The 27209-nt window shown below is 36.0% G+C and overlaps 1 protein-coding gene across 5 annotated transcripts in view; it reads left to right on the forward strand.

The window, feature by feature from the left end:
* L3MBTL3 (L3MBTL histone methyl-lysine binding protein 3) overlaps positions 1–27209 on the forward strand; it is an 86239-nt gene that overhangs the window by 48781 nt on the left and 10249 nt on the right. For 3 of the 5 annotated variants that reach the window (XM_032185556.1, XM_032185555.1, XM_032185558.1), the window contains exons 12-18: positions 2147–2223; positions 4489–4574; positions 6863–6973; positions 8485–8599; positions 13589–13691; positions 21474–21620; positions 23161–23331. In XM_032185556.1, the coding sequence (XP_032041447.1) occupies positions 2147–2223; positions 4489–4574; positions 6863–6973; positions 8485–8599; positions 13589–13691; positions 21474–21620; positions 23161–23331 (810 nt within the window). The remainder of the gene's footprint in view (positions 1–2146; positions 2224–4488; positions 4575–6862; positions 6974–8484; positions 8600–13588; positions 13692–21473; positions 21621–23160; positions 23332–27209) is intronic. The other 2 variants (XM_032185560.1, XM_032185557.1) reach the window with 1 other exon arrangement.

Raw genomic sequence — 27209 nt, forward strand, 5'->3', positions numbered from 1 at the left:
ACCATTTTGACCTATGCGTAAAGACATTAGGGTTCTTGCTAATTTACATTCATCATCATTTTGTTTTATACACAGTTCTTTGTACTCTCTTAGATGTTAGCGATTATTAATATGCAGTGTTTTTAAAAATATTAATTAGCTATTAGCTAATTAGCTCCCTGCTAAAGCAGGGAGAGAACGGCATATGAACTTCCAACCAATACTTTCAAGATAGATACAGATAGTGATGCAGTTACAACAGTTAGTGAGAACAGAACCATTGTTTGTGTATTTTGCATTAGTAACTCCTGGGCTGGAGGGAAAAGGCAAGAATATCTGTTAATCTCCAGCCTAGTAATTGAAACAGTGACTTCAGAGAGAGATTAAATAGAAACTGAATCACAATGACTGTTGCAATATTTTATGCAAAGATCATCGTATATACTAAGTAGATGCCTTCATGCTCTCTGCATGGCTTCTTGTCTCAGTAAACATTTGCTTTGCAAAGTACTTGGTACCCAGCATTCCTTCAGTAGGAGGGAGAGACAGTGTTTCTATTTAGAAAATAGACTGCTTTAGACTGCTTAAGCCCAGTCTAAAACCTGTTTCTTAAGCCCACCTTTGGGGAATGAGGAATGAAATCCTTAACTACTTTAACTTCCATAGACAAGCATGCAGGGTGGTGTAGCTACCTCCCCATTTGGGTGTGTTGTGGCCATCATGATATGTTGTATGGCACCTTGATCTCCTGGGCAGGTCACAGCGTCACTGCTCAGAACAAGGTTTGTTGGCCCTAGAGTGAGTTGAGACTCAGGACTTGCAGTCACTGTGAGACGGAAATGCTTCCAGGATTCCCTAAAAGAGGATAGGCACGTTTCTAGTAGTATATAGCGTCAGATACAGAAGCTGACCTTTAGGGTTAGCCAATAGTGGAAGTTACACTTACATAGTGGCTACAGTGTTCTGTAATATTGGATATTATGGTAGTCTTCCTCACTATGTTTGCTGCTTGAACCCATTTCTTGAGCATACTTAGAGCATCTCATTTTTTATCTTATTATTCCAATTTAACCATGCATACTCAGCTAAGTCTTTTACACATCCAAAGACACGTGCATACCATGAGTTCCTCATCTATTCCTTACAGCACATCCTCCAGGCCTACATTTTCTTGCCCCTCTCCCCCATCCTGGGATACAATCTTGAATGGTCTTACAGATAAGGCTGACTAATTAGTGAGTAACATAGCATCAGACTTATGTTTCTAGTCTTCCTTCTATCTAACTAAATAATGTAAAATATTGCAAATTTGGTTCTATTATTCTATCAGGGAGAGAGCCATATGTCCTTCTGACTCGGTATCACCAGCACATGTCAGCTGTAGTTAGCCCTGCCTGTCTTCTGTGGTTCTTGTGTCGCACCATAGGCAATGGCACTTATGCAAAATTTGATGTACATAATAGAAAATACAGGGTTTTGTTAGTCTCTTGAGTGAAAGAATTTGATCAGCCTTCTTAGGGCAATTTACAGTCTTGGTTCACTGATTAGTCCTGGATTCTTTCAGGCAGTTTGAGGTCTAAATTGGTATTTTATTCTCTTTTGCTGACAGTTTCTCTCAGACTTCTACTTTTCTTGTGTACTGCTGCGTTATAGTAACATGTTCATAGCTTCATTTAAACCACTTAGAATCTCATATTGAATTTTTGCTTGTTATTGACTGTCTATTGCAATTGTGCATGATTTTCGAATCTGCTTCCAAGTGCAGTCACATCATTAATCAAGGTCTTTAAACTTCTGGTTTAAAGTTTGGGTCTTGGCATTGCAAAACCCCACCTATCTGATAGTTTAGTGTGTTCTTCTAACCAAGCAACATGTTTCTACCAAGAGTCTGAATTTTTCACATCTAGCATCATAGCTTCCCAATAGAGGTCTACCGCTGACTTAGACTTGTTTTATTGATCTTTCAGTGAAATTTTAAATAGAGCCTTATGCTTGTTTAGGTGGTAACAAAGTCAGTGTTAAATGTGTTCATGTCTTCACTGTTTGCAGTTTAAGTTTAAGTTGAATATATCCTAAGTTATTTAGAATTTTTTAATCCTTTTTAGTATATATTCTTTTATAAGCATAATAGGATATCTGAAGAACTGTGTTATTTTTTCTCCCCCAGGTGTGAGGCAGCTAGCCCCCATATTCATCCTGTTGGATGGTGTAAAGAGCATAAAAGAACTCTCATCACCCCACCAGGTTTGTATCATACTACACATCTGAAGGATTTAAGGAAGTAATAGCCACCTAGGAGAAATATGTCTTGCAATAAGCTTATTGCTACCTCTCCTGAATTTTTCTTTCTGTAATTAAGAATTGGCATTGCTAATTTAGTTTTTACAGGACATAATTTACTCAGAACAGAGGTACAATAGACTTTTGTTATTAAGTATGTACGTGTGTTGCTTTAATAGAGAAATCTATCCAAAAAAAGATACTAATTGAAATCTGAACAACTTTGTATGTTTGGCTGAATGTATTCACTTATTGTAAGGCTTACATTGTGAGAATTCTAGGTGTGTGAGATTGTTGTGTATGAAAAACAACTTACTGTGAACTAAATATGTATGATAATGCATGGATGAGAAGATTGCCTTGTCTGATCAAGGAGTCAAACTTTTAAGGGCTATTTGGAAGAGATGAAAAGAGTGAGAGAGTTCTGAGAAATGAAAGTATACTAATTGCTACTAAATGCAATAAAACTCCTGTTTTTCAGGGCTGTTGCATGTAGCTGATTTAACTAAATGCTCTCCCTGCCATGGGAAAATGAAAATGGTTATGTGGGAAATAGTATAGACCACAGCATTATAAAAGTATCTGCTATCCAATTTATATCTCTTTGGCCTTTGGTGCCTGTACATCTTTAAAGGACTTTAAAAAAGCAATATTACCAGCTGATAGCCTAGTACCTGGAACCTGGCAATGTGATACAGCGTCTGTCCCACCTGACAGTGGTTAGGCTAGCTGTCATAGCACTGCTGTAGCAATTGTGTGTCTGTCAAATCAGAGCATTTGTATGCTGAAGCTTACACCATTTTGTCCCCAAACAGCTTGATAAGATTTAATTAAGGTTTAAGAAGATGTAGGCCAACACTCATACCAAAAATTTTGTTTGCTTTGTGTTTTTTTTCTAAATTAATTTTTAGCTAGATCTGTTTCCCAGCTGAATCACTCTGATCAATCAAATACAACTTCTATCACAGTGAGCTGGAAGGACTGGTTGGGAAATAGAACCGTTTCTCTTAGAAATGGTGACTTACGATAGCTTAGATACTTCTGAAATTATAAATAGCTGTTTTATTTATTGTCTTGATATTTTTCTTATCTAATTGTAGTAGGTTAGTTAGAAAAAAATAGTTTTGTTGAAATAAAAAAAAGCATTGACTTTATGAAAGATGGGCAAGCTGAAGTTCATATTCAAAGTCTTCAGTATTTTCATGCTGCTGATATCAACAAAGAATTTCAGAGAACAATTCATCTTTCAACTCTGTAAGAAGCCTTTTTATTCCGCAAAATGGAAGCTGGTCAACTGTACAGTTGGGCCAAGTAGTTCAATAGCTTGCTGATGAAGTGGAAGACTTGGAAGAAAGCTGTACATTCTGGATCTGTAGCAGAAACTGCCATCCATGGTCTGACAACATGGAAAATTTTAATTGGTTAAAATAAGTTTTGAGAGAAATTCTAATTCTCAGCAATCTTAGAAAGTCATAAGTAGTCTGTCTGTCAGAAAGTTAATTACAGCCTATTATTCAGCAAAATCCCTTTTAAAACAAATGAGAATTGGTTTTGTTCTGTTCCAGATGATAAATCTGAATGTTTAAACTTCACATTAAACCTCTAGTGCAGATTAAAAGTGAAGGACAGGCACTGCCTGTTCTGTGAAAGGAAAGCTGTCTGTGTGTCACTTGCATAAAGTGTTTGTAAACATGACATTTTCTGAGAAGGGCAACATTTTCTTTGATGCCTGTAAATTTGTTATTATAGTAAATGTCCCAGCTATTTTAGAAATTTGGTTAAAACAAAATTGCTAAAAGCATAGCAACTAGTCAGATGTGCTCTAATGTGTGTACAAAGCCATCACTGACTAGATTGTGTTTGCCAGTAAATTATTATTTGTAAAATACAGGATTAGGATTATTATACTTGAATAAGTTTCTTGAATAACGTGGCCAGATTTTATCAGTCCGCGTTACTTATATTCTCAAATCCAAAGCAACTGTGATTGTTCTTTCTGCTAGCTACTCAGTATTGTATAGGAGAAGATGGTGTTTGGTTTTTTGTTTTTTTTTTTTTTAATGTACATGGTGTATGCGTCAGAGACAGTTTAGAATATTCTTTCTTATTTTATGACTCTGAAGCATAAGTCAAAACAGTATTTTAAAGGTTAGTGTTAGGCATTCTGTACATTATGCATTATTTTTTACAAGGCAATGTTTTATTTTGCTAATATTTCTTTTGTGCCAGACTATCCACATGCAAAGCATTTTTCTTGGGAGAAGTATTTGGAAGAAACCAGTTCATTACCTGCACCTGCAAGGGCTTTTAAAGTGGTGAGAAAATATTTAAATTTTTCTCATGCTTTTAAGTGCATATGGTTAATTAAAGAAGAGAATACATATATGATGTTTTTATGTTAATTAGTTGCATTATAGGAGGTTTATTTCTATGCAAGCTCACTGACATCAGATAATTATTATTAATAATTACTATTAGTTTATTATTTTAATTGTTATAAATGGAATTAAATGCTACAAAATACTACTAATTCAACCGTAATTTGCAATGGGAAATTACTGTCTAGCTATTAGAAATAATGAGTTATCTACTGAGTCATCATATTGTATCTTGAACATGCGTATTTCTATCCCTACATTTTAAGTGGTGTAATACAGTGAGAACATAACACTGACTGTAGGAGGTCAGGCTGGTTGGCCATCTAGTCCATTCTCTACCACAGTTGCCACAGGGCAGTTTATTATGTTTATTAGACTTCTGTGAGCTTGTGAATGGGGCATGTGGTCAGCATCCAGATACATCTCCCAAGCTTAACTATGTGTTTTTTTTTTTTGTGAAGTCTGTTCTTTTACTTTAGGTTAGTATTTGCTAGCTTCTTTTAGTGACACCTATCTTCCCTGTCAGTAGTGAGCTCTTAGGATTTTCAGTGAGGATGCAGAAGGAATCACTGATAGGAGCCAGCATCAGATAGTTGGTAGCCCCTAGCCCCTTGCTTCAGAGCACTCTGAAGTTCATTTCCCTGAGGTTTTTTCAGATTAGACACAAATTCTGAATAACACTTCGCTAAGGACTGAAGTAGCAACAGCAGTAAAAGTGGTGCTTATGTGCAGTTTGTCCCTGCACATCCTTTCTTCTTATTAATATGTCTCAATACTACATTCTCAGCAAGAATTAAGGAGAAAATTTGGTTATATCTGAGAGGAATAGTCCTTGGCAAAAAAATGGAGGGCTGTGACCTCCTGTATGTCAAGCTAAAAGCAAATCTGTTAATTTTCTCTCCAAGCACCCATATTGTAACTTCTCCCTTTGCCATGCAAGGAATTGCCACCCCACAGGGCTCAGGGTTGGGAATGCCTCACTAACTGGCCCAAAGATTCCTCCATGCAGCAGGATCCAGCCGGTTGTGTCTGCACTGGGAATCTAAGCAGGAACATGACACAGGCGTGCAGGGATTGGTAGCATTTAATTGGGAGAGTGTGGCTCAAAACTGATCTGGAAACTGTACTAACAGACAGTGACTGGGTATGGTTTAGATTAGCATGGTTCCAGGACCAGCCACACAAAATAGTTCAGATGAGGCTATCCATCTCCATTTGAGGATGGAGAGGAAGGAGATCTTGACCGCATGGGCATCAGTTGTACTCTGCCTTTTGGTTTCAGAGTCAGAGGAAATCTATTCCCTGCTTTCTGTACTAAAATAAATTCTAATTGTGATAACCGTAAGAAAGCAGATTTAATGGGAATATAATGGTAATTGCCATTGGAATTTGGGTGAAGTCTTCCTGAGACAGTCACCGTATTGTGTACTGTATTATGGGTGAAAACAGTTCCTGTGCTGCAGCTGAGAAAAAAGCTTCAATGTTCTGGAATTCATGATAGAAAGTCTTAGAGGGTCAGAGATGTTATTTTCCTGGGAATCTAAAACAAAAAGCTTAACATGTCTTGTGCATATGTTCCTTTAAAAGTTTGCTTTAGATTTCATAGCTGTATATAAGAAAGATAAAATGTGATGCTCCTAGCATAGCCAACTATTTTGCCAAAATAGTACTATGAAATGGGTATTTGGTCCTGTTTGTTCTGAGTGAATGTTTACTGTCATACTATGGGTTACTTATGTTTTCACTAGGTGACTGAAAAAGGGCATATGATCCATGACAAGAAAACACATGCTAAAAAGACAAATATGTTTGCTGTAGACAATTACATAGAAATTTCAGTCTGCTGTTAGGTAATGTTTCATGCAATACTGTACTGAAACTGATTGCAAAAGACCAAAATCTCCAGAATAATTTTTCTGGAGAGTTTAGGGAAAAAAAAAAAAAAAGTTTAAATTAAAGGGCCCTACTTGCTTGCATGGAAGGTGTGAATGGAGAACCTGGAATCCTGAAGTAGTTATTTGCTTCTCTAGTTCAATAAAATTCATTTGTATTATCATTTCATATTTGTATTTGTTGGAGGAGAAGGACAGATTTGAAGAAGTGAAGGCAGGAAGTTTTCTATGAATTTTACATACTGTACCATTGTATGAGGGTGTTAAGTTTTTTCTTCTGTTTCACATAACTCTTTTTTTTTTTTTTTTTTTTTTTTTTTTTTTTTTTCCTAGAAACCTTCTCATGGCTTTCAGAAAAATATGAAACTTGAAGTGGTTGACAAGAGAAATCCGGTATTTATCAGAGTAGCAACTATTGTAGATACTGATGACTATAGAATAAAAGTAAGTTTCTCTGTCTTACTATATCATCTCGCTTGAGTTTCTGATGAGTACTTAGAAAAAAACAAAATCCTATAGTTGTAAAATTAAGCAAAAGAGTGATTTAGTTGCGTCCTTCTAAGCTTTTACTCATTGTTTTCACTGATTAATATACATATAAATCCTTTGGAAGAGATTGTTCTGTTATCCTCTAAGTTGCATGTGCTGACATAGGTAATAAGAGAGAAGAAATGAATATGTTGGGAAGTTGTTTTGGGAATAGTTGATATAAAATAGTTGTCTACTTTATTGAGAGAAATGATGATTTAATAATCAAATGTTGAAGGGCTGCTATGATATTTGTATTAGGACTGGTAAAATATTTGGCCTGGTTTAACTGAATCTGTCTCTGTAAAATTCCAGAGAGAGATATAATTCCAGTGAGATATAAAAAATGAACCCTGATCTCTTGTGCCTTGTCAGTAACTTCTGCAATACTGAAGTTTATTGTAATTATGGACTTTAGATTGGATTAATTGCAGATAATGTATTTTTAAGAAACTACAATTTTCCAGAAGTTGTATGCTTGAATTATTTTTTATTTTATTGTACAAAAGTAGTTTACTCAGTGAAGCCTTTGACTGTTAGGACTGGCATATGCCAGATATCCAGTTAGATGGAGATGAAGGATATTTGTGTTTGCAGTTGCTAGAGGTTTATTAGGCATATCTGTATTTCAAGCGGGAAATGCAGCTGACATTCCATTTTGAACCTAAATTAGTCAGTGGTAGGGAGTCATCAGAAGTCACTTTCTATCTAAGCATTAAGATGGTCATTTAAAAAAAAAAAATGTGGGGGGGGGGGAACCCTCTCAAGTCTAGTTTATTAATATGATAGGATTTGTAGCTTCTTGAGTGTTGTGTTTTGTTTTTGTTTTTTTTTTTTAATTGTCCCTAGAGCATACGTTGAAGGAGTTCTATTTGAGAATGAGTGTGTGTACATGCATGCCAGTTTTTTTATGAGTACAGAGGTTAAGAGCTGAATACATTTAGCTTTTGTCTGAAGAAGATATATACCACGTACTGGTGATTTTCTAGGATGTCACACACTTTGTTTTCTGTTCAGCTTCAACTCCTTAACTTGTATGGTCTGATTTTAATAAGATTGTTATTTGTGTGCTGTTTATTTACTTACTTATTTTTAAGATGGTTAAATGCCATTGAGAGGAAAAAAGGCAGCATTTCGTGCTTAATTTAATTATTAATGTAAGAACTAAACTTGTCTTGCTTTACTCTAAGGATTTGAGCCTGATGATGTAAGACATGGTAAATAACCAAATGACACCTCTCTCCTTACTTCACTGAAAGTGTATCTGAGTCCATAATTTAATATCTATGTATCTTCTCTGTAACATCCATAATTTTCTTAAAATAACTTGTCTAACAGAGTTAGCATTTCTAGAGATTACTCAGGGGAACTGATTGTATAGAGAATCTTTCTCATCTAAACTGCATTGTTCTCTTTTTTAATTTTAGGTCCATTTTGATGGCTGGGATAGTATTTATGATTATTGGACTGATGTAGATAGCCCTGATATCCATCCTGCAGGCTGGTGTACAAAAACAGGACACCCTCTTCAGCCCCCACTTAGTAAGAGAAATCCTATTATAATGTAGAGATGTTAAAAGGCCTGTGTACCATGCTAATGTTTTTTCTGCCAGTGTTGTCCAAGGAAGAGTAACAACTAGGATATGCAAAGTAATGTAAATGTGACATTTAGTGCAAAATCAACATAATTTGAAATGTCACTAATTAATCAATGTTTCATAGATAGTTTTACTGGCCCTTACTATAATTGAAATACAATGTTTGCTTGTGTGTATAAGAACTAGAGTCAAAACCTGAAGCATTAATAGAGATCTGTTCTGTGAAATCCAGACCCCCTTGAAACCAGTGATGAGAATGCTGTGGCACTTCAGTAGGGCTAGGGGATTACTCTTAAAATCTTCTGTCTACGTCCTCTTGAAACTTGGCATGCTTTTTAGCACAGAGGAATCCGGACTGCTCTGAGAAGGTGCTCCTTTCAAGTGCTGTGTCAAATCCTCAAAACCAGCTCCTGCTCCTTTTCGTCTTCAGCAAAGCAAAGAGACAAAATGCTGTCCATGTTGAAGATGAATCAAACAGAAGCATAGTACCAATAATAATACTGTCTTCATCAGCTTGCCCTCTCTGTGGATTTTGTTTTGCTTGTTGAAGAAATGGGATTAATGTCATAAATGAGATTAGAGGTTACAGGGAGAAGACACTTTGGTGGTAAAGATAATCCAGCCTATGCCACTGTGTTTCTAGATAGAGTTAGTGAAAACACTTTAGACAAACTTTTGAACAGATGATTTTTAACCAAATGCTCTTTTCTGGGCTTACATTATAGGTACTTGACTTGTGACTCTGAGGTATGGTTTGCATAAGTGTTAACAGCTGTAACTGAGATTGGAAAGAGCTGTGCTTGGAAAACAAGAAATGCTGAACAACACTAAGTACTTTGAAAAGTTGAATGCAAAATAACAGGGATAAGGCACACACAAAAAGTGTGAATGTATTACCTGAAAATCTCTGTACCTCAGTTCAGCATTTCTAAAATGTCAAGAAGAAATGTTTCCTATCAAGAGTGAGATCAGAGTATATTCATTAGTTTTCTGAGCACTCCAGTGGTGCAGTGATGACTGCCTGTTAGGAAGTTAATCATTCTGCCTTCAAAGCAGAGTCTGAATAGAGTGCCGTAAGTGCCAAAACACAAAGTGAATAATGAGGAGAAAATAGGATGCTGCATCTCTGCTTCTTAAATTGGGATGTGCATCCTGTATACTCAATGAAGGAAGAGTCCAGAGGGAAAAAATAGTATGTGGCCTCATAAATAAAAGTTCTATCATACCACAAAAAAAATGAATAAGATTGTGACATTTCTATTACCTGTGATTGGAGAAAAATTGTTTTAACCTGGGTGGGAGTGTAAAACACATAACTTCATATTGTTGGAGGTGTTAAAAGAAACAAAACTGCAGATGTTCTTCACATAGAATATGTTGTTTCCTCTAGGTGGTCACATAGGAGCCACTGTTCATCTAGTATGAAATTATAGGAAGTGATATTTTGATATTAGGTTAGGAAGAGAAAGGAAGATGGACAATATGACAGAAGAGGAAGTAACCATTCTTTAAATAGAAAAAGAGTAGTTCACTGCAGGAACACTATTAAAATTGGGTGATTACTGAATAATACATTCTTCCAAATTAGGCTTGGATGATTACTGTATTCTTTCAACAGTATGACTTTGTGTTACTACTGTACGATATAGTATAGAATGTAGAATAGCATAAGAATATTAATATTGTTTCCAAGGAAATTTTGTTTCTAGCACATGCCTTCTAATTACATTATTTTTATGCTTCAATGACTCTTTAACAAAAAAATCAGCTTTTTCTTTTTCTTTTTTTTTCAAAATTGAAGAGAAGCTGATCTTATTATTTAAGGGTTCACACAAGTGTAGATATTCAACAGAACAGAGGAGAGTACTTTATATTTAGACGTTTTGATTTTGTTCCAGTAAGCTTTTCTGTATTTTGGGACATGTTTTTTCTATGTTGTGCATAGAATAAGTGCATAGCATTATCACTGGATACAAGCAAATGGGAAAATTAATATAATCCTGATTCCTTAAGAAAAAGGAAAAAAAAAAAAAGCTTTTTTTCCCTGCTTTAACCTAAATTTTATCTTGCCTGATTTTGAGTACTTCTGAATTATATGAAGAACTTTTTTGTCTTGCTATGAAAATTGTATGAAGGAATATTTTGGTGGTCAAGTTACTGGATCAGTTTTCTTGAAGATCTGGAGACAATATGGCTTGAAAAGCCAAGTCCTAAAGAAGTTCCTTGTAGAAGCTCAGATTCTTTGCATCAGTATGTGCAAACAGGAATGTAGAAGTTACTGTAATATTTTTTGAACACTCAGCAGATGCACTTTCCAGTTCTACAATAAGTGATAAGATGAATTTTCAAATACGGGTACTGCTTTTTTCTTTTTTATTTTTTTGTCCAATTTCACTTATTTCTACAGGATCCCAACTGATCCAGTTATCAGTCTGTCTGCCAGTAAACAAGCAACACATAAATGTGATACCAAATTATGTCTCATTATTGACAAGACTGCATATCTTCAAGCTACATGTGGTAGCTTGGTTGTCTGAACCTACCCGTTCTTCCAGAATTTTCCTGTTTATCTACTTTGTTTCTGGCTGGAACTGTCTTACCTTACTTAGTCATTCCTTGTAAGGAGGCTACTTCATATCTGGGTTGAGAGAAGGTCAACATGGACAAAAAGATTGTCAGTTTTGCTATACTGAAATACCAGATAGATGTGCAGGAAATATTTAAGAAAGCAATAGATAAAGTAGAATAGTAACATCCTGTATTGTTCTGTAGTCAGTCACAATGTAAATCCTTTCATTTTATTTGCCTCCTTAACCGTTACTAGTCACTGAGTCAATGCTTTCAAGGAACTGTATGTCACAACCCAAGGGTCTTGAATTACCATGTACTTATTGACCCCTTCAAAGAACTGTAATGGGACTGTGAGGCAAGACTGTCCTTCACAACAGCCACTATAGCAGGTTAACTCTTCCTCTGAGTCCACTAACTTGGTATGTTATAAGCATCAATTTTGAATAAATGTAAAAAAGATAAAATTCTATTACACCCTTTTAAAGCCTATAGAAGACTTGGGTCTTGGGTGTAGTTACAGTGTTGTAACATTAGCATAGGTGGCATTTGTTAAAAATACTTCTGGACATGTTTTGAATGTTCATAAGTCTATGGGACCAGACAGAATTCATCCAAGGATATTGAAGGAGCTGGCAAAGTGCTTAACAAGCCATTTTCGATAATTTACTGGTAGTTCTGGCTAACTGGAGGTTCCAGTTGTCTAGAGGTTAGTGAATACACAGTATACAAGAAGGACAGGAAGGAAGATTCAGGCAATTACAGGCCTGTCAGCTTGACCTTGGACACAAGGAAAGTTATAAAGCAGATCATCCTGAGTGCCATCACATGGCACATATGGAACAATCAAGCGATCAGAAGCAGCCAGCATGGATTCATGAAGGGCAGGTTCTGTCTTACTAACCTGGTCTGCTGTGACAAGATGACCTGCTTAGTAGGTGAGGGAAGGGTTTAGTAGATGCTGTTTACCTGTACTTTAGTAAAGCATTTGACACCATCTCTCACAGTATTCTCCTGCAGAAACTGTCTGCTCAACATTCGGACAGGTGTTCAGGTCACTGGGTGAAGAAGTGGCAGAATAGCCAAGCTCAAAGAGTCATAGTGAATGGAGTTCAAGTCACTTGGAGGCTGGACACCAGTGATGTTCCCCAGGGCTCAGTATTGGGGCCAATTTTATTTAACATTTTTATTGGTGATTTGGATGAGGGGATTGAGTCCACCCTCAGTAAGTTTGTAAACAACACCAAGTTAGGTGGGACTGTGGATCTGGTTGAGAGTAGGTGCTCTGCAGAGGGATCTGGATATGCTGGATCAATGGGCTGAATCCAGTTACACGACATTCAACAAGCTTAAGTGCTGGATCCTGACTGTGGGTCATAACAGTTCCATGCAGTGATATAGGCCTGGGGAAGAGTAGCTGGGAAGTTGCCCAGAAGAAAAGGACCTGGGGATGCTGGTCGACAGACAGCTAAACACAAGCCAACAGTGTGCCTGGATGGCTGAGAAGGTCAATCCCATACTGGCCTGCATCAGAAATAGGCTGGCCCTCAGTACTAGGGAAGTGATGGTCCCTCTGTACTCAGTAGTGGTGAGACTGCATCCCAACCTTATCTACAGGGAGGTGTCCGTGCTGACAGCAGGGAGATTGGAATTAAATGGTCTTTAAGGTCCCTTCCAATTCAGACCATTCTGTGATTTCATGAGTACTGTGTTCAGTTTTGGGCCCCTCTCTACAAGAAGGATTTTGAGTTGCTCAAGTGTGCGCAGAGACTAATGAAGCTGGTGAAGGGACTAGAAAACAAGAGGAATGGCTGAGGAAATTGGGGTTGTTTGGCATGGAAGAGATGAGTCTGAGGGGAGACCTCATTGCTTTCTATAACTACCTGAAAGTGAGGAGGGTGTTGGTCTCTTTTCCCAAGTGACAAGTGATGGTATTTTTAGTATTTTCAGCCTCTTGCTTACTGGAAAATTCAAGCTAAAAATGGAGGTCAGTACTCATTATGAACAGTTCCCTGTCTTCAAGAACAATGGAGTGTCTGTGCTCTTGCAAAACAACCTGGTTCCAGCTTCATGTAATTAATAGAAGATAAATTTGAGTCTTACAGTTCCTTTAAGAATTACATTCTTTATACAGATACGGCTCTCCTGTAGAAACTTACTCGGAGTAATTTTATTTCTCCAGTGAAATAGATTGTTTGAATCTCCATCCTGCTTTTGCAAACTGCATTTTTAATTACTTAAAGTTTTGCTTACTTATTTCTTCTTCATGTTTAATACGATATTCTAGTATCCCTGCATATTTAATGTAACTTCTAAAAACTAGATAACTTTTGTAATTTCACATGTAATTTCCCCTGACATACAGGTCCCTTGGAGTTAGTGGAAGCTTTAGAGCATGGAGGGTGTCCCACAGCAGGATGTAAAGGAGTTGGGCACATTAAAAGAGCAAGACATATCGGCCATCATAGGTATGTGCTGTGAAACTGATTTTATTCAATTTAGTAATGTGTGCACACATTTTTTTCTAATTGCTGATCACAAGAAAACAGATCCAAGCTGGAAAAAAATACTAAATTTTGTAAACCTAAATATGCGATGATTTCAGTTGCCATGGTGAGCCTGCTGAAATAAACATTAGCAATCTGTAACTTCATTTCACCAGGGTGTGCCAAGATAAGATTTGTCAAACATTGTTTTTGTCACAATTGATAGATTCAGCTTTTTTTTTTTACAGCTCGGATGTTTTTGTTCTGCTCGGTTGGTAGGGGTGAGGATTTGCTTGTCGGATTGGAAAAATGCTGAAAATAAAAATTCCAAGTAATATTCCCAAATTACAGCCTGAACAACTTGCTTTTTATACCTAGTTTTTCTGAAGATCCTTTTGTTGAGCACCTTCTGAAATACAATACAGAAATGTGAACATCCCAGGCTCTCCTGAAGGAGAGTTGACACAAAGAGCACAGTTGCATGGGAGAATAGATTGGGGCATAGACAGAGAGGGACAAAATAAATGGGAATATTTACTAAGTCAAAATGGTACTATTTTTAAAATATTTACAATATGATATGAATCCTGAATGTTTCAGTATGTGAAATACAATTAAGACAATATGTTGGAAATTAAATATCATAAATAGCATCCTGTAACCTTTTAGCAAATCAGTTTCCAAACATTTCCTTGGATTTTTTTTTACCATTAAACAGTCATAGGATCCTCTAATGCCATGCCATTTTGTGCTTTCTGCTGTCATATGGCTAGAGGATTGTTCCTTGCTAATCTATTTGTTTATGGTTTTCAAGAATATTATCAAATTACCATGATTCAAGAGAAAACACTGCAATCTTTTTTGCATTTTTGGTGGCAGAATTATGTCCTGCTGGCCAGAATTAGGTTACAAGGTTTTGATAGCATATCACCACTGGTTCAAGGCATTACTCACCCCTAACAAAGATAACTGCCAGCAAAATCCCCTGCATGTTTGCAAGTTTAATTTGCAAAAGGCATCTTTTCTTGTAAGAAGCTCTTTCCTATATACAGCAGAGGCATTGTGCTTGTGTATTAGGAGGCAGAACAGCCTTTACCTACAGGAAAGGATGTGGCTAGGATAGCTCTGGGAAAAAAAAAAAAAAACTGGCTGCAGTATGAACTGTGTTGTTGATCTTTCAATCATGGTACAGACCATGTCTGTCTTGCAGATTATTCTCACCTTTTTCCTTCTGTCTTTTTCTGTCCGTGTTCTTTTTTATTACTATTACTATTTCATTTTTTCTGCCTTCCCTTTTGAGAAGCTTTGTTGATCTTAATCAGTAGGCATAAATAATATAGTTGATGCTTAAGAGGTACTTGTTCTTTTTTTTTGAGTTGAAAAAGGTTCCTGGTTGCTTAACTGAAACTTGTTTTATTTCATATTCCAGTAGACTGAGTCTTGTATGATTTATTAATAAATCTGATGTGTAAAGCAATAATTTCAAATTCAGGGTATTATCTTCCTTAACATGTGCTATCTCAATTACTTAAAATCATGTGAACATAACCAGTCAGCCCAAGGCTGAAACTTAAAAGAAAAGAAACTGTATGTGAATGTGTCAGAAAAGTTTTTCATTTGTGAGCTTCTCTCTAAATAAACTTTGGCATTAAAACTTCTAACGTTTCACAGGGAAAGGATGAGTAAGAGGTATGTCTAGTTAGTTCATGTATTCTTTGCTTTTATAACTAGGTTTTTCCAAGCTATTTAAAGTTATTATACTTACTCATACTGAATACTGAGAAAAGTAATAAACTCATGGCAATGTATTGTGTTTTATTTTTACTATAGTCTTAGCAATCCTGTTATTTACATGTTAACTGTTAGTTCTAAAGGATGAAAATATAATCTAAGGTATTTTTTTGACCATAAGACAGAGAAATTTGCTGTCAAATAGAAAATAAATTACCACTATAAATATCTTTTTCTGTAACTTTATTAGTGGTGGGGTGGTTTTGTTTGTTTTGTTTTGTTGTTTGTTTGTTGGTTTTGTTTTTGGGTTTTGGTTTTTGTTTTTTTCCTTGAACATTTCTGAGGAGAAACATTAATTTGTTGTTTATCTGGAGTCTAGATTTGAGGGTCCAGGTCACCCCCCCAGAATCTACAATGGTACCATTACTTTTTTCCTGAATTAACAAAGACATTTTGAAATTGGTATAATTATCCACATCAGGTTGCAATCCCTTGGCTCTTCTATTGTGGCAGCCTTGAAATGTATTTAATCATGCTTATCTCTTTTTTTTTTTCTTTTTTTTTTCTTTTTTTTTTTTTTCATTATGAGGTGCAATATCTATCTACAGCATAAATGCCTGTGTGCAGAAAAGATGATAATTTAAAATGCTAAATAGTTCTGAAAGCATTTTGAGAGCTTGTTTCTAAGGAACCAGATGAAAGGCTTGGTAATTAATTATGTAGTGGGGCTAAAGCATTTACTTTTTGGAAAAGTTGATGTTAATAAGGACTTGCTATCTATCACCATTTGATCTAGGATTTTGTGCTGGGCGCTTGAAACTGAGACTGGTGTGTAAGTTGGTAGCATCATGCAGATTACCTGCATATTTATGATAGATTGTGAATTGTGTGCTTTCTGACGTTTAATGCATGCAATAATTTTCAAGTCCAAGCTGCAAAGAAGAACACTCAGTTGTAAACAGGTCATTAGTGTTTTGGGTCAACTCTCAACTAAAGATCAAATCTACTTTAGCCAGCAGTTCTTAATTGTCATGGTTTTCAAGCAGTTAGAATGGGGAAAAATATAGATTTGTAATTCATAACTAATGGCATAAACATTGTTAAAGAACACAAGCTAAAATTTGCATGGTACCACTTTCATACTAGTGACTCTGTACTTGTATTAACTAGAAGCCTGTTCCAACCATCAAATAAACATGATAAGAAATAAAAAATATGCTGAAATGTTTAGGGACCAAAATGTAAGCTTGGAGAGCATTTTATCAGAAACTTCATATGCATTATGTGGAAATGAACTGAATGTGCTGTGATAGAGGCTATGTTCTCAGAGAACCATGGTGCAGAAGCACTGGAAGCCTCAGCTCAGCAGGATGTTCAATCTACTTGCTCAGCATCTGCTGAAATAAATCTCATCTGATATTGATGCCAGTCTCCAGTTTCATTTTCTTTTATGTTAAGGTTATTGTCTCAAGCCAAATAGATTATAAACTCTTGTTGACTCAGATTTATACTGTTGGAGGAACTTTATTTAAAAAAGAATGCGTCAATGATAAACATATATTGTAAATTGTGATAGAGAACACTTGTATAATTTTCTGCAAAATAGTTAAAAATGTTTTCATAAAGTCAACTGAAGTAAAGTTAAAATCCAGATTTAGTTAAAATCCAGAAAAGAAAGAAAAAACCACACACACATACACAAAAATTAATTCTCACAAAATAAAAATGTTGTTTAATTAAAAGATACAATATTCAGGGATAATTTTACAGCTATTTCATAGAAATGCTAGTGGTATTTAACTCAGATAGAATTTCTACAGGTGAAAAGTAAGAACACAGTTTGCTCTGCTACTTTCTGTGCTTTTTGGGCAGTCAACAAGTCAAACAGTACATGATACTTCTCAAGATTGTTCTGCTTTGCAAAGCATGCATTGTACAGATCTGTCCTGGAGTACCAAGTGGAGTACTGAGTTTGCATTGAGGCTACAGAATACATCCCCCAGATATTTGTCATCACTTTATTACTGAAGATGTCTTACTGATCGCATATCGCCACCAGCAGATGCAATCATCGGAGTGTAGCCTGTAGAAAAAGTCTAACCCATCAGTTAGTCCAATCTACTTGTTTGACCCATCAAGGAAGATAGTTCAGTCAAATTTGGGTGAATTTTCCTGGAGCTGCCATATAACCTCATCCCTTCACAGTGCTTGGCAATAACCTGCACCTAGAAGTTGCATCATGGACTGCAGTTGGTGACATTTGCAACCAGTACAGATAAACCAGGACAGCTGTCTCTGGTTTCACCTAGGTTTGCCAAAGTCATAAGGGCTAACAATATATATAATTAAAAAATAATTCAATATTAACTTTCCTTTGCCAGAGTAACACCTTACTCTTCTTCTTTAGGATAAGGGAGAATGGTGGCCTAAGTTCCCTTGCAATATTATATGTAGCTGAGACTGTGTTCTGTGTTTCAGAAACTTTGCATACTGCTGTCTTGAAGACTGGAGCATCTCCAGATACCTGGAAAAAAATATGTTTCAAGGACCCCATTGGTGGCCCAGTTTTATTCTACTACCCTTGAACTTTTGAAAAGCAAGATATGTGTTAAGCTATACATAGAGATATATCCTATGAGTGATTGAAGAACAGTTGCAGAATAACCACAAATGGGATATGCTGCCTCTACACATTTGATCCACTGGACAGTTCTGGAAAGAGACAAATAGTGTGTTAGGGACAAATACTGTGCAAAGCAAAAGTTGGAGCGGAAATCAATGTTTAAGTTGAGAGAAGACTTAAAAACCCTAATTTATTTTTTTAATAACCTTGTGATCAAGACTTTTGAGCTCTTGAGTTGAGTTGCCTCTAAAACTTAGTCATGTATAAATCAAATACTTCTATTATGCATGAGTAACAAGATTAATTTTTTAGTCTTTGTAGATACAAGTTATGTTGAACTGAAAGCTGGAGGCATTGAGATTCACGAGGATGTACTGATTGATCTAAAGCCACCTAATTCATTACACAGGTTCATTCATGCTGTGTTTTGTTGAAACAAAACTGACAGTGGAAATCATGAGGGTTCTTTTTGTTGCCTCAAGTAACAGAAACATCAAAAGAATGTTATGGAGTTTTTTTTTAACATGTTACATCAACTGGAAGGATTAATTACAAAGAAAAACTCATCTGAATTTAGTGCTCCAAAACTTCATTAATATTATAAATTCTGTTGACTGAAATTGTCATTCAGCACCTGCTTTTCTGGAAACTACTAAATGGAAAAGCACAAAAAGAAAAAAAAGAAAAAAAGCAAATTCCTATGGAGAACTAAATTTTGAGGGTTGTGCTTACTTTTTATTTTAAAACATATTAACAATGTTGGCAAACAGAAGATCTGCTGGAGATGAAGTTGTAGTGTCAGATTTCATTGTGACGTAAGGCTTGTTTAATAATACATACCTGAAGTTAAATACCAATTTGTGTTTAGTGTTTCCTTGGAACACCCTCTAACTGCTTAAAAATGCTAAGCCTTAAAACATCCCTGTGAGCACAGGAAGTCAAAAGAAGATCACATGCTTTACCTTGCTGCAGTAGCAGAACTGAGATGGACCATTATATTGCTGAGTTTCACATAACTATATTTTATCACAATGGTATGAGTTTGTCACAGCCAGTACTTAAATCCCGTTGGCATTGGCTCCTTAAACTGTTTTCTGCATAGGAGCCTGTATATTTCAGCTTGTACTTCATTTGAAAGGGAAAAAGGATGTCATTGTGATATACGCAGCAATATAAAGGATTAAGAATATAAAACAAATTCCCCACTTCCCTAGTCTTTGTCTTTTTCTTCCCCATGCTTCAGTTCCTGGCTTTTAGTTCTTTTAAGACATCTGGCAGATGCTAGTCCTGAAACAGATTTTTAAAAAAATAGAAGGTACAAAAATAAAAGTAAGTAGAAGTATATAAACAAATCTAAAGTGAAATGCTGAATTCTGTTTAAGAGAAATTAGAAATAGAAGTCAAATGCTCTCAGTTATTTTTTTCTTTATATACGCTGCTCAAAGTCTTTAAAACAAATTCATAAACAAAAAATGCCCTCTTTCAAGGGGAGTGCTTTAGAGTCCAACCACCTATTTGGCTATAGCTCATTCTGCTGTATAAACTTCTGGTGTGAAAGTTTTCATGCCAAAACACTTCAGTGCCTTTATCTCATAGGAAGTGCTGGGACTATCAACAAGTTCCTTTGAAGAAGGAACTTGGGTGTGTTTCATTATATCACATAGGGATGGATGGGTGTCCCTTATAAACATGGTGCAAGCTGTTGTTAGACCACCATCTGCTTAGAATGGCATTACAGGGGAATCTGATCTTGATTAGAAAAGCAGAAATCACATTCTGCTGACATGTTTTTCCTCCACAATTCAAGTTCAGAACAGCTATACAAGGATTTTTAAAATGTTGATATTGTCTTGCTCAAGTGAACCGTCTGAAAAGAAAAAAAAATCAGACTTTCTGTTTGACTCTTGTTTTGATAACCCCAGAAAGGACTGACTGACTTAGCCTGTGTAATGTTAAGAAATTTTTTCCTTTTATGCTAGTGCTGAGGGAAATGTAAATTCCCACCAACTTTTTGTTTATGTTGGTAAGACCAAAATTAGATTGCTAATATTGGACCAACCTCATGGTTAGAGTTGATTCATGCTCACCGTGAATCCAAGGCTTCATGGGTAAAGGAGAAGGAGGATGTACAGCATATTTTGAATAAAAGGCCTTTTGTTTTATGCTGTGCTTTGTAGAATGAACATGATAATTAAAGCTGTTGTTTTTCTGTTTATTTTTTGTAATTTGGAGGTGGCAAGGCATATTGCTGGCAAGATAGACTTGTTTATATCAGTTCTGTTGGGAAATCAGTGAAACAAAACATTGCAGTGGTTTATGGAAAGACAGGTAGTTGTATTCTTGAAAGAAAACAAGTTAAATCCTCAGATTTTATTTTATTTTATTTTTTAACATTTTAACATTATAGAATTCCTTGTAATAATACAGATGAGTAGGAAATTTTAGATAATAGTTAGTGTAGTAGCTCATTAACCCCAAATAAAGCATGTTTAACTTAAATAGAGATTTGCAAACTGAGTTGTTGTTCACTGTCGTGGCATATATATCTTTCGGAATTTGCTATATTATCTTTGGAAGAACACCATGCAACGTTCAGCTGGTTACTCAGTGAACATACAAGTATAATATCCCAAATGCATAATATACATTTATATATACTTCAAAAGACAAAATCCGAGTTCAGTCCAGTGTGTTCTGTGTTGCTGTTGTTCCCTTTCCTACACCTTGTGAAAACACGTGTTTTCTGGTGTTAGGAGGTATGACTTTCACACTTGTTAGAGTAATATTTACAAGTCATTAACAAAACACTGAGTCAAATTATGTCACTAACAGGAATGCAGTGAAATGGGGAACGCTGTACGACAGGAAGGTGTGTGAGAAATATACATCTAGTGGAGTAAAAGTCTCCATTGCAAAGATGGGGCATTTGCTGCAGTGAGGGTGTGCCATACCTCATATTGTGCCCTTGCAATGCAGTCTCTTTGTAGATACTGCAAAATAAAAATCTCCTCCTTTGCAGGAAAAATAACCATAGGAATACAATTGTGTTATTAGGAGTGAGATGGAGGTAGTCAAAGGCATCCTGTATATTATATATAAAATACCATTAGAGGAATGAGAGAGCAAACTAAACATTCATCAAACAGTTTGCAAGAATGTACACTGTAATATAAATTTGTGTTACATAACTTGCTGTGGAAGTGAAATATGAAAAGCATTTAGGTTGAAGTTTTCAATCAGTGTATTTATTAACATTTTAAAGCCTGACTACTTGTTGCATTTTTTCTAATCTTTTCTATGTGAATTGATTCCACCTACTTCTAGAAAATTGGTCTCTGAGGTCATTTCATTTGAACTGAGTGAAGTCTATAAAGTGACTGAAAATAAGGGGACATTTCTTCTACTTCTAGTGCAGTCAGCTGCCCATACTCTGAGATGAACTTGAACAAAGAAAGCCTCTTACCTGATCGGCTGAGTGGGGAGATGCCTGCAACAAATCCTGTCCCGAGAAACAGAAGAGTGGAAGCAAGAGAAAGATCCCCCTCTCCTGTAATCAAGTAATTATGATCAGAATCATGCCTCTGACTAACTGCAATGCTTTATTTAAATGTTCTGTAGCATATTCTGTAGTTGTGCAATGGCTGAATAGTTCCAGGAAGACCTGTCTATTTTTCTGCATTTTCATTTACAGGGAAGGAATGATTTCATCAATGCTTATTGAAAAGGTCACTGAACTGTCAAAGAATGATACTGATTTTACTGTGTGTGATTTAACAAGAGTTCAGTTTCACATTCAATCTAGCTATGTAGGCTACTAGGTGATTAATTGGAAATAAATGGATTGTTTGCCTGTTGGTTTCACTGAAGAAAATGATTTATTTCATAGAATCATAGAACCATAAAATGGTTTGGACTGGAAGGGACCTTAAAGACCATCCATTTCCACCCCCCACCAGACCAGGTTGCTCAAAGCCCCATCCAGCCTGGCCTTGAAAACCTCCAGGAATGGGGCATCCACAGCTTCTTATTTGTGTTTCTGTTGTTTGCTGGGGTGGCCTTATGGATATGACTGTAAATTAATGTTGCTCTTTGAATAGCCACTATAAATTCTGTCATTATTGTGGGAGTGGAGAATTGAATTACTGGGAGTGAGTTCTGCAAGAACGATAACTCTGTAGCTGAAGCTTCTTGCGGGAATACTGTGAAAAGACAAATGGATGTGATACCAAGAGCCTCTTCAAATGATTCAAATTTTCTATCAGAAATTGTGGACACTGATTCCTGTGCTTGTTTTGTGTTAGAGAGATATACAGAGAAGGAAAAGAGAAGCTTTTCATTCCTTTTACAAGGGGCACATTAATGAAAATGTCAATGGGTATAGTGAAGATTTCTTCCAAGTTTTCTCTGTAATTACCTCATATTTTCAATAGATGATGTTTCAAATGAGATTCTCGGAAACAGTTTCAGCTTCATGCTTTAAAAACAAAATACTCATCTGTCACAGAGCACTGTCTTGCTCAATTGTTCTTGAAAGTGTAGGATTGTAGAAATCTGAAGTGACCTAATTGCCCTCTGACAGCTAGCCTAAATAAGGCCTCAGTGAAGCAGTAAAAGTTTCACCAGTGTTCTCTGTGATAGAGACAGTATTAAGTGCTACTTTTTTAACTGTCCCAATTGACAGATTTAAAAATATTTTATATGGGCTTAAATGCATAGCTGTGTATTGTGAGAGCTGGGGTTGCAGGGAAATATATTTGAAAGTTTTTTTGTGTTACAAGAATTTGAAGTGAGTAGTTTATTAACAAAAATAACATTAGGCAAGTTCTGTTCCTGTTGAATTGTCTGTAAGCTTTATCTCTGACTTCATGAGAAAGAGAATATTGTGATTTTTTGAAAGTCCCACGTATGCAATTTTAATTTTTTATCAACTGAGATATTAGTGTATTTCTTAAAAAAACAAAAACAAACCAACAAAAAAAAAAAAAAAAAAAAAAAAAAAAACACTTAGATTTCTTCAATGATAATGATTCTTTATCCATAAAGAAAATAAAATGAGTAACTCTCTCAGTTTTAAACATTTTGATATTTTGTTCTCAGCAGTGACAGGAAATGTCCCAGCCCTGGTCACATAGGTGTAAAATCTTCAGTTCATAATCGATCGTCTGCGAAAACTGTATCAGAAACAACTAAGCAGGAAGATAGAGAAAGTACATCTCCTTGCAAGAAACCACCCCTGTTATGTGACGTGAAAGAAAAGAAGCCACCTAGGTAACTATAAGTTCCTTCCAAAGTGGAGACTTTGTTTGGAGCCTGTCAATTTCAAATGCAAGCTTACAAATGCAGTGCAGTGCATTTTACCCATGGAGCTCTTGGAAGGAGCAGGAGGAAGAAGAAAGTTTTTCTTATTAGAAGAAAGTCTTTCTATTAGAAACAGGGAAGAATGGAGTGTCACAATGTATTTAAGAAGTAAGTAATGCGTATCAGAAAGGATAGGAAAAATACTACAAGACAGAAGAATTACTGGAAGCAATTCTTTAGGTCTCAGGTTTTGGAATGTGTTTTTGACAAAGAATGACATGGGATAGTACATTAGAAAATAATATTTATGGTATATGAAGGCTATCTTTGAAACTAAAGAGATCATGCACTTCTGTGTTTTCATGGAGATGTGTAGGATTCCCTACATTTTTCATTAGTAACAGTATTGGTGCATTATTTATCGGCTATTTTCTTAAAGAAACCCTAACCGTAAGACACCCTGGTACAAAATTGTCATTTGTTATATATTTACATTAACGACACTATCTTGTGTTCATCATATATGAACTGTAAATGTTTATAATAATAGTGTCTTCAGAGACTATGGTGAATACCTCATGGTAAAGCTGGTGATCGAAACTTCACTGTCTTATTAAGACACAATTAAATGACCTGAAACTCTGGTATAAGTTTTGTTTTGTTTTGTTTTGTTTTTGTTTTTGTTTTTTTTTTGTTTCCTTTCTTGAACTACTATGCACTCACCTTTATGCCAAAAAGTCCTGTAGTAAGTATAAAATTAAACTTTTTTTTTTTTTTTTTTAAACATGTGGCTTTTTATATGTTTTAAATTCTGTCAACTTTTCTTTAGAATGTTCTGTCACATTATTTCAACCATGACACTATTATTATTAAAGCTATATTGAAAAATACCTATTAGGATCAACAAGCAGTTTTGATATATCCATATCACAAATAAATATAATTCATTAGTCATACTGCAGTGAATTTAAACAGCAAAAAAGACAGAATGACATTCCCATATGTAGTTCTGAAATGACCTGTGTTAAATAACAGTTCTTGTTCATCAATTCAATTATATTTGTAGTTAATTCACTTTTTTTTTTTTTCTGTAAGTAAATATTGGCTTCACAGAATATCTCTTAAAATTAATTGAAGAGCACTTTATTTAGTCTTTCATTTTTTTAGAGGGTGTTATTTTTATGAAGCCCTAAAACAGCAGATATGTGTGCTATCTGTTCACTGCATTGAGTCATTTTCATTCAGAAAATAACAGCCTTCTGTGAACTTTGAACTGCCCAGAGGCTCTGCAAGTTAACTGTTTGAATACACTGATGACTATCTGCATTTTATCATCTACCTTTCCACATTCTTTATGTAGTCAGCATAGTCAGAGCAGACTTTCAATTGAATAAACTTCCTTTTAAAAAGGTATGAAAAATGATCTTCAGAAAATTAGGTATGTATGAACTACTAGAGTTATTAAATATTGAGTATCTGGTTATTGCAATGCCCAGTGGATCTTTTTAGATGTGTATTCAAAGTACACATGTATAATTGAAGACGTAGCTATGCATACTTTTGTGCTCCTCAGCTGCTGAGCTTTTTGTGTTGATTTAATTTTGCTTGACTTCAGTACAGTTGTGTTTGTCTTCATGTTTTAGGCAATATTTTGTTTCGTAGAAGCACTTGGTTGAGAAACCAACCACATACGCAACCAACCATGAGATTTATTTTGTGGTAAACCTAAGTGGTACTCAGCTAATTTCCTGTTCTACCTCCTCGTTTGCTTTCCTTTTGTTTTCCTCCTTTGCTTTCCTTTTTTTTTCTTTGCATTTTTTCCCACTAATAAGAGGTATTTATGTGTGCAGATGATTATTTATACCAGAAAAATTTTGTTTTCAAAATTAAGTGTGTAAAAACCAGAGTATGTCCTCTGGAATGTTCCTGAAAATTCAAGATAGAAATGGTATGCCTACAGCATATTCAATTTTAAGTTGAAATTTAATTTCATTGTAACAGAAATTCTACTCTGGAAGTATTTATAGTTAAGGAAGATGAGCACTAAGGCTGGGGAATCAAATGCTACTACCTCATAAAAATATTTAATTTATCTTCCAACCCCTTCCTCAACACCTTCAATTAATTATATTAACTTGTATTTAGCTAATGTGATAAAATATCTGGATGTATGTCTCCATGAAAATTGTCCTTGAGAAAATAGGAAGATACGTATTTCCTCACAGGTTTTGGAGATCTCTGTTCCTTATGTTGAGTTACACTAGTCATTTACTTTGGCTTCTGAATTAATTGTGCTACTTTGTAGCATCATTCTTTAGAAGTTTTCTATGTTTATGAAAGTTAGGGAAAAAAAATCAGTAAATAATAAAGGTGATATTTCTGAGAAAGATGTTGTGGAGAAGTCCATTGTGGCATAAGAAGGCCTAACTGCTATGTCTATACTACTGGCATTGCCTATCAAACCATTATTATTTGTGTCTTTTGTAGTTACAAAGGCTAGATTTTCTGATCTGTTGTGTTAATTTTGCACCATTTGTACTGTGTTAAATACATTTCCTTCTATATCAGTGAACTTGCAGGTCCTACCTGATTTATTCCCAAAAGCTTACTTGCATTAAGTAGGTATAAATGTAGGAAATTGAATTAAACAGGTCTGTTTTTTCTATGGGTTTGTATTTGGAAGTTAGCTAATTAGCTAAGTTAGCTTCCTAGGGTAAGAAGGCTCTGCAGGAGGATCTGGATAGGCTGGACCGATGGGCTGAGGTCAACTATATGAAGTTCAACGTGGCCAAGTGCCGGATCCTGCACCTGAGGCGCAATACCCCAAGCAGAGCTACAGGCTGGGAGATGAGTGGTTGGAAAGCTGCCTGGCAGAGAAGGACCTGGGTGTATTGGTTGATAGTCGGCTGAATATGAGCCAGCAGTGTGCTCAGGTGGCCAAGAAAGCCAACAGCATCATGGCTTGTATAAGAAGCAGTATGGCCAGCAGGTCTAGGGAAGTGATTGTCCCTCTGTACTCAGCTCTGGTGAGGCCGCACCTCGAGTACTGTGTTCAGTTTTGGGCCCCTCACTACAAGAAGGACATCGAGGTGGTCAAGCAAGTCCAGAGGAGGGCGACGAAGCTGGTGAGGGGTCTGGAGAACAAGTCCTACGAGGAGCAGCTGAGGGAGCTGGGCTTGTTCAGCCTGGAGAAAAGGAGGCTCTGGGGTGACCTTATCGCTCTTTATAAGTACATTAAAAGAGGCTGTAGTGCGGTGGGGGTTGGTCTATTCTCCCATGTGCCTAATGACAGGATGAGGGGGAACAGGCTAAAGTTGTGCCAGGGGTATTTTAGGTTGGATATTAGGAAGAACTTCTTTACTGAGAGGGTTGTGAGGGATTGGAATGGGCTGCCCAGGGAAGTGGTGGAGTCACCATCCCTGCAGGTCTTTAAAAGACGTTCAGATGTTGAACTTAGTGATATGGTTTAGTGAAGGACTTGTTAGTGTTAGGTCAGAGGTTGGACTCAATGATCTTGAGGTCTCTTCCAACCTAGACAATTCTATGATTCTGTGATTCCGTAATCTTGATGCCTAACAGGCTCTTAGCTCCAGTTGTGTGTTATTGTTTTGTTGTTGTTTTTAATCTGTGGAATGTTGGTAAAGTTGTTCTTGTTTTATTGTTGATTACTTCTCTTGTACTCAGTAAAACCTGAGTTCAAGTAATGGGCTTTCTTACAGTCTTGACTTTAAGGTCCTTCTGTCTGTCAGCTATTTTAACAAAATATTCATTATGTACTTAGTATCTCTGAGAGCACTATTTCTGTGATGATTTAGAAAGAATTGGCCAGTGTTCTCATGTTACTGAAA

Source organism: Aythya fuligula, chromosome 3 (assembly GCF_009819795.1).
Source record: "Aythya fuligula isolate bAytFul2 chromosome 3, bAytFul2.pri, whole genome shotgun sequence".
Lineage (NCBI taxonomy): Eukaryota > Metazoa > Chordata > Aves > Anseriformes > Anatidae > Aythya > Aythya fuligula.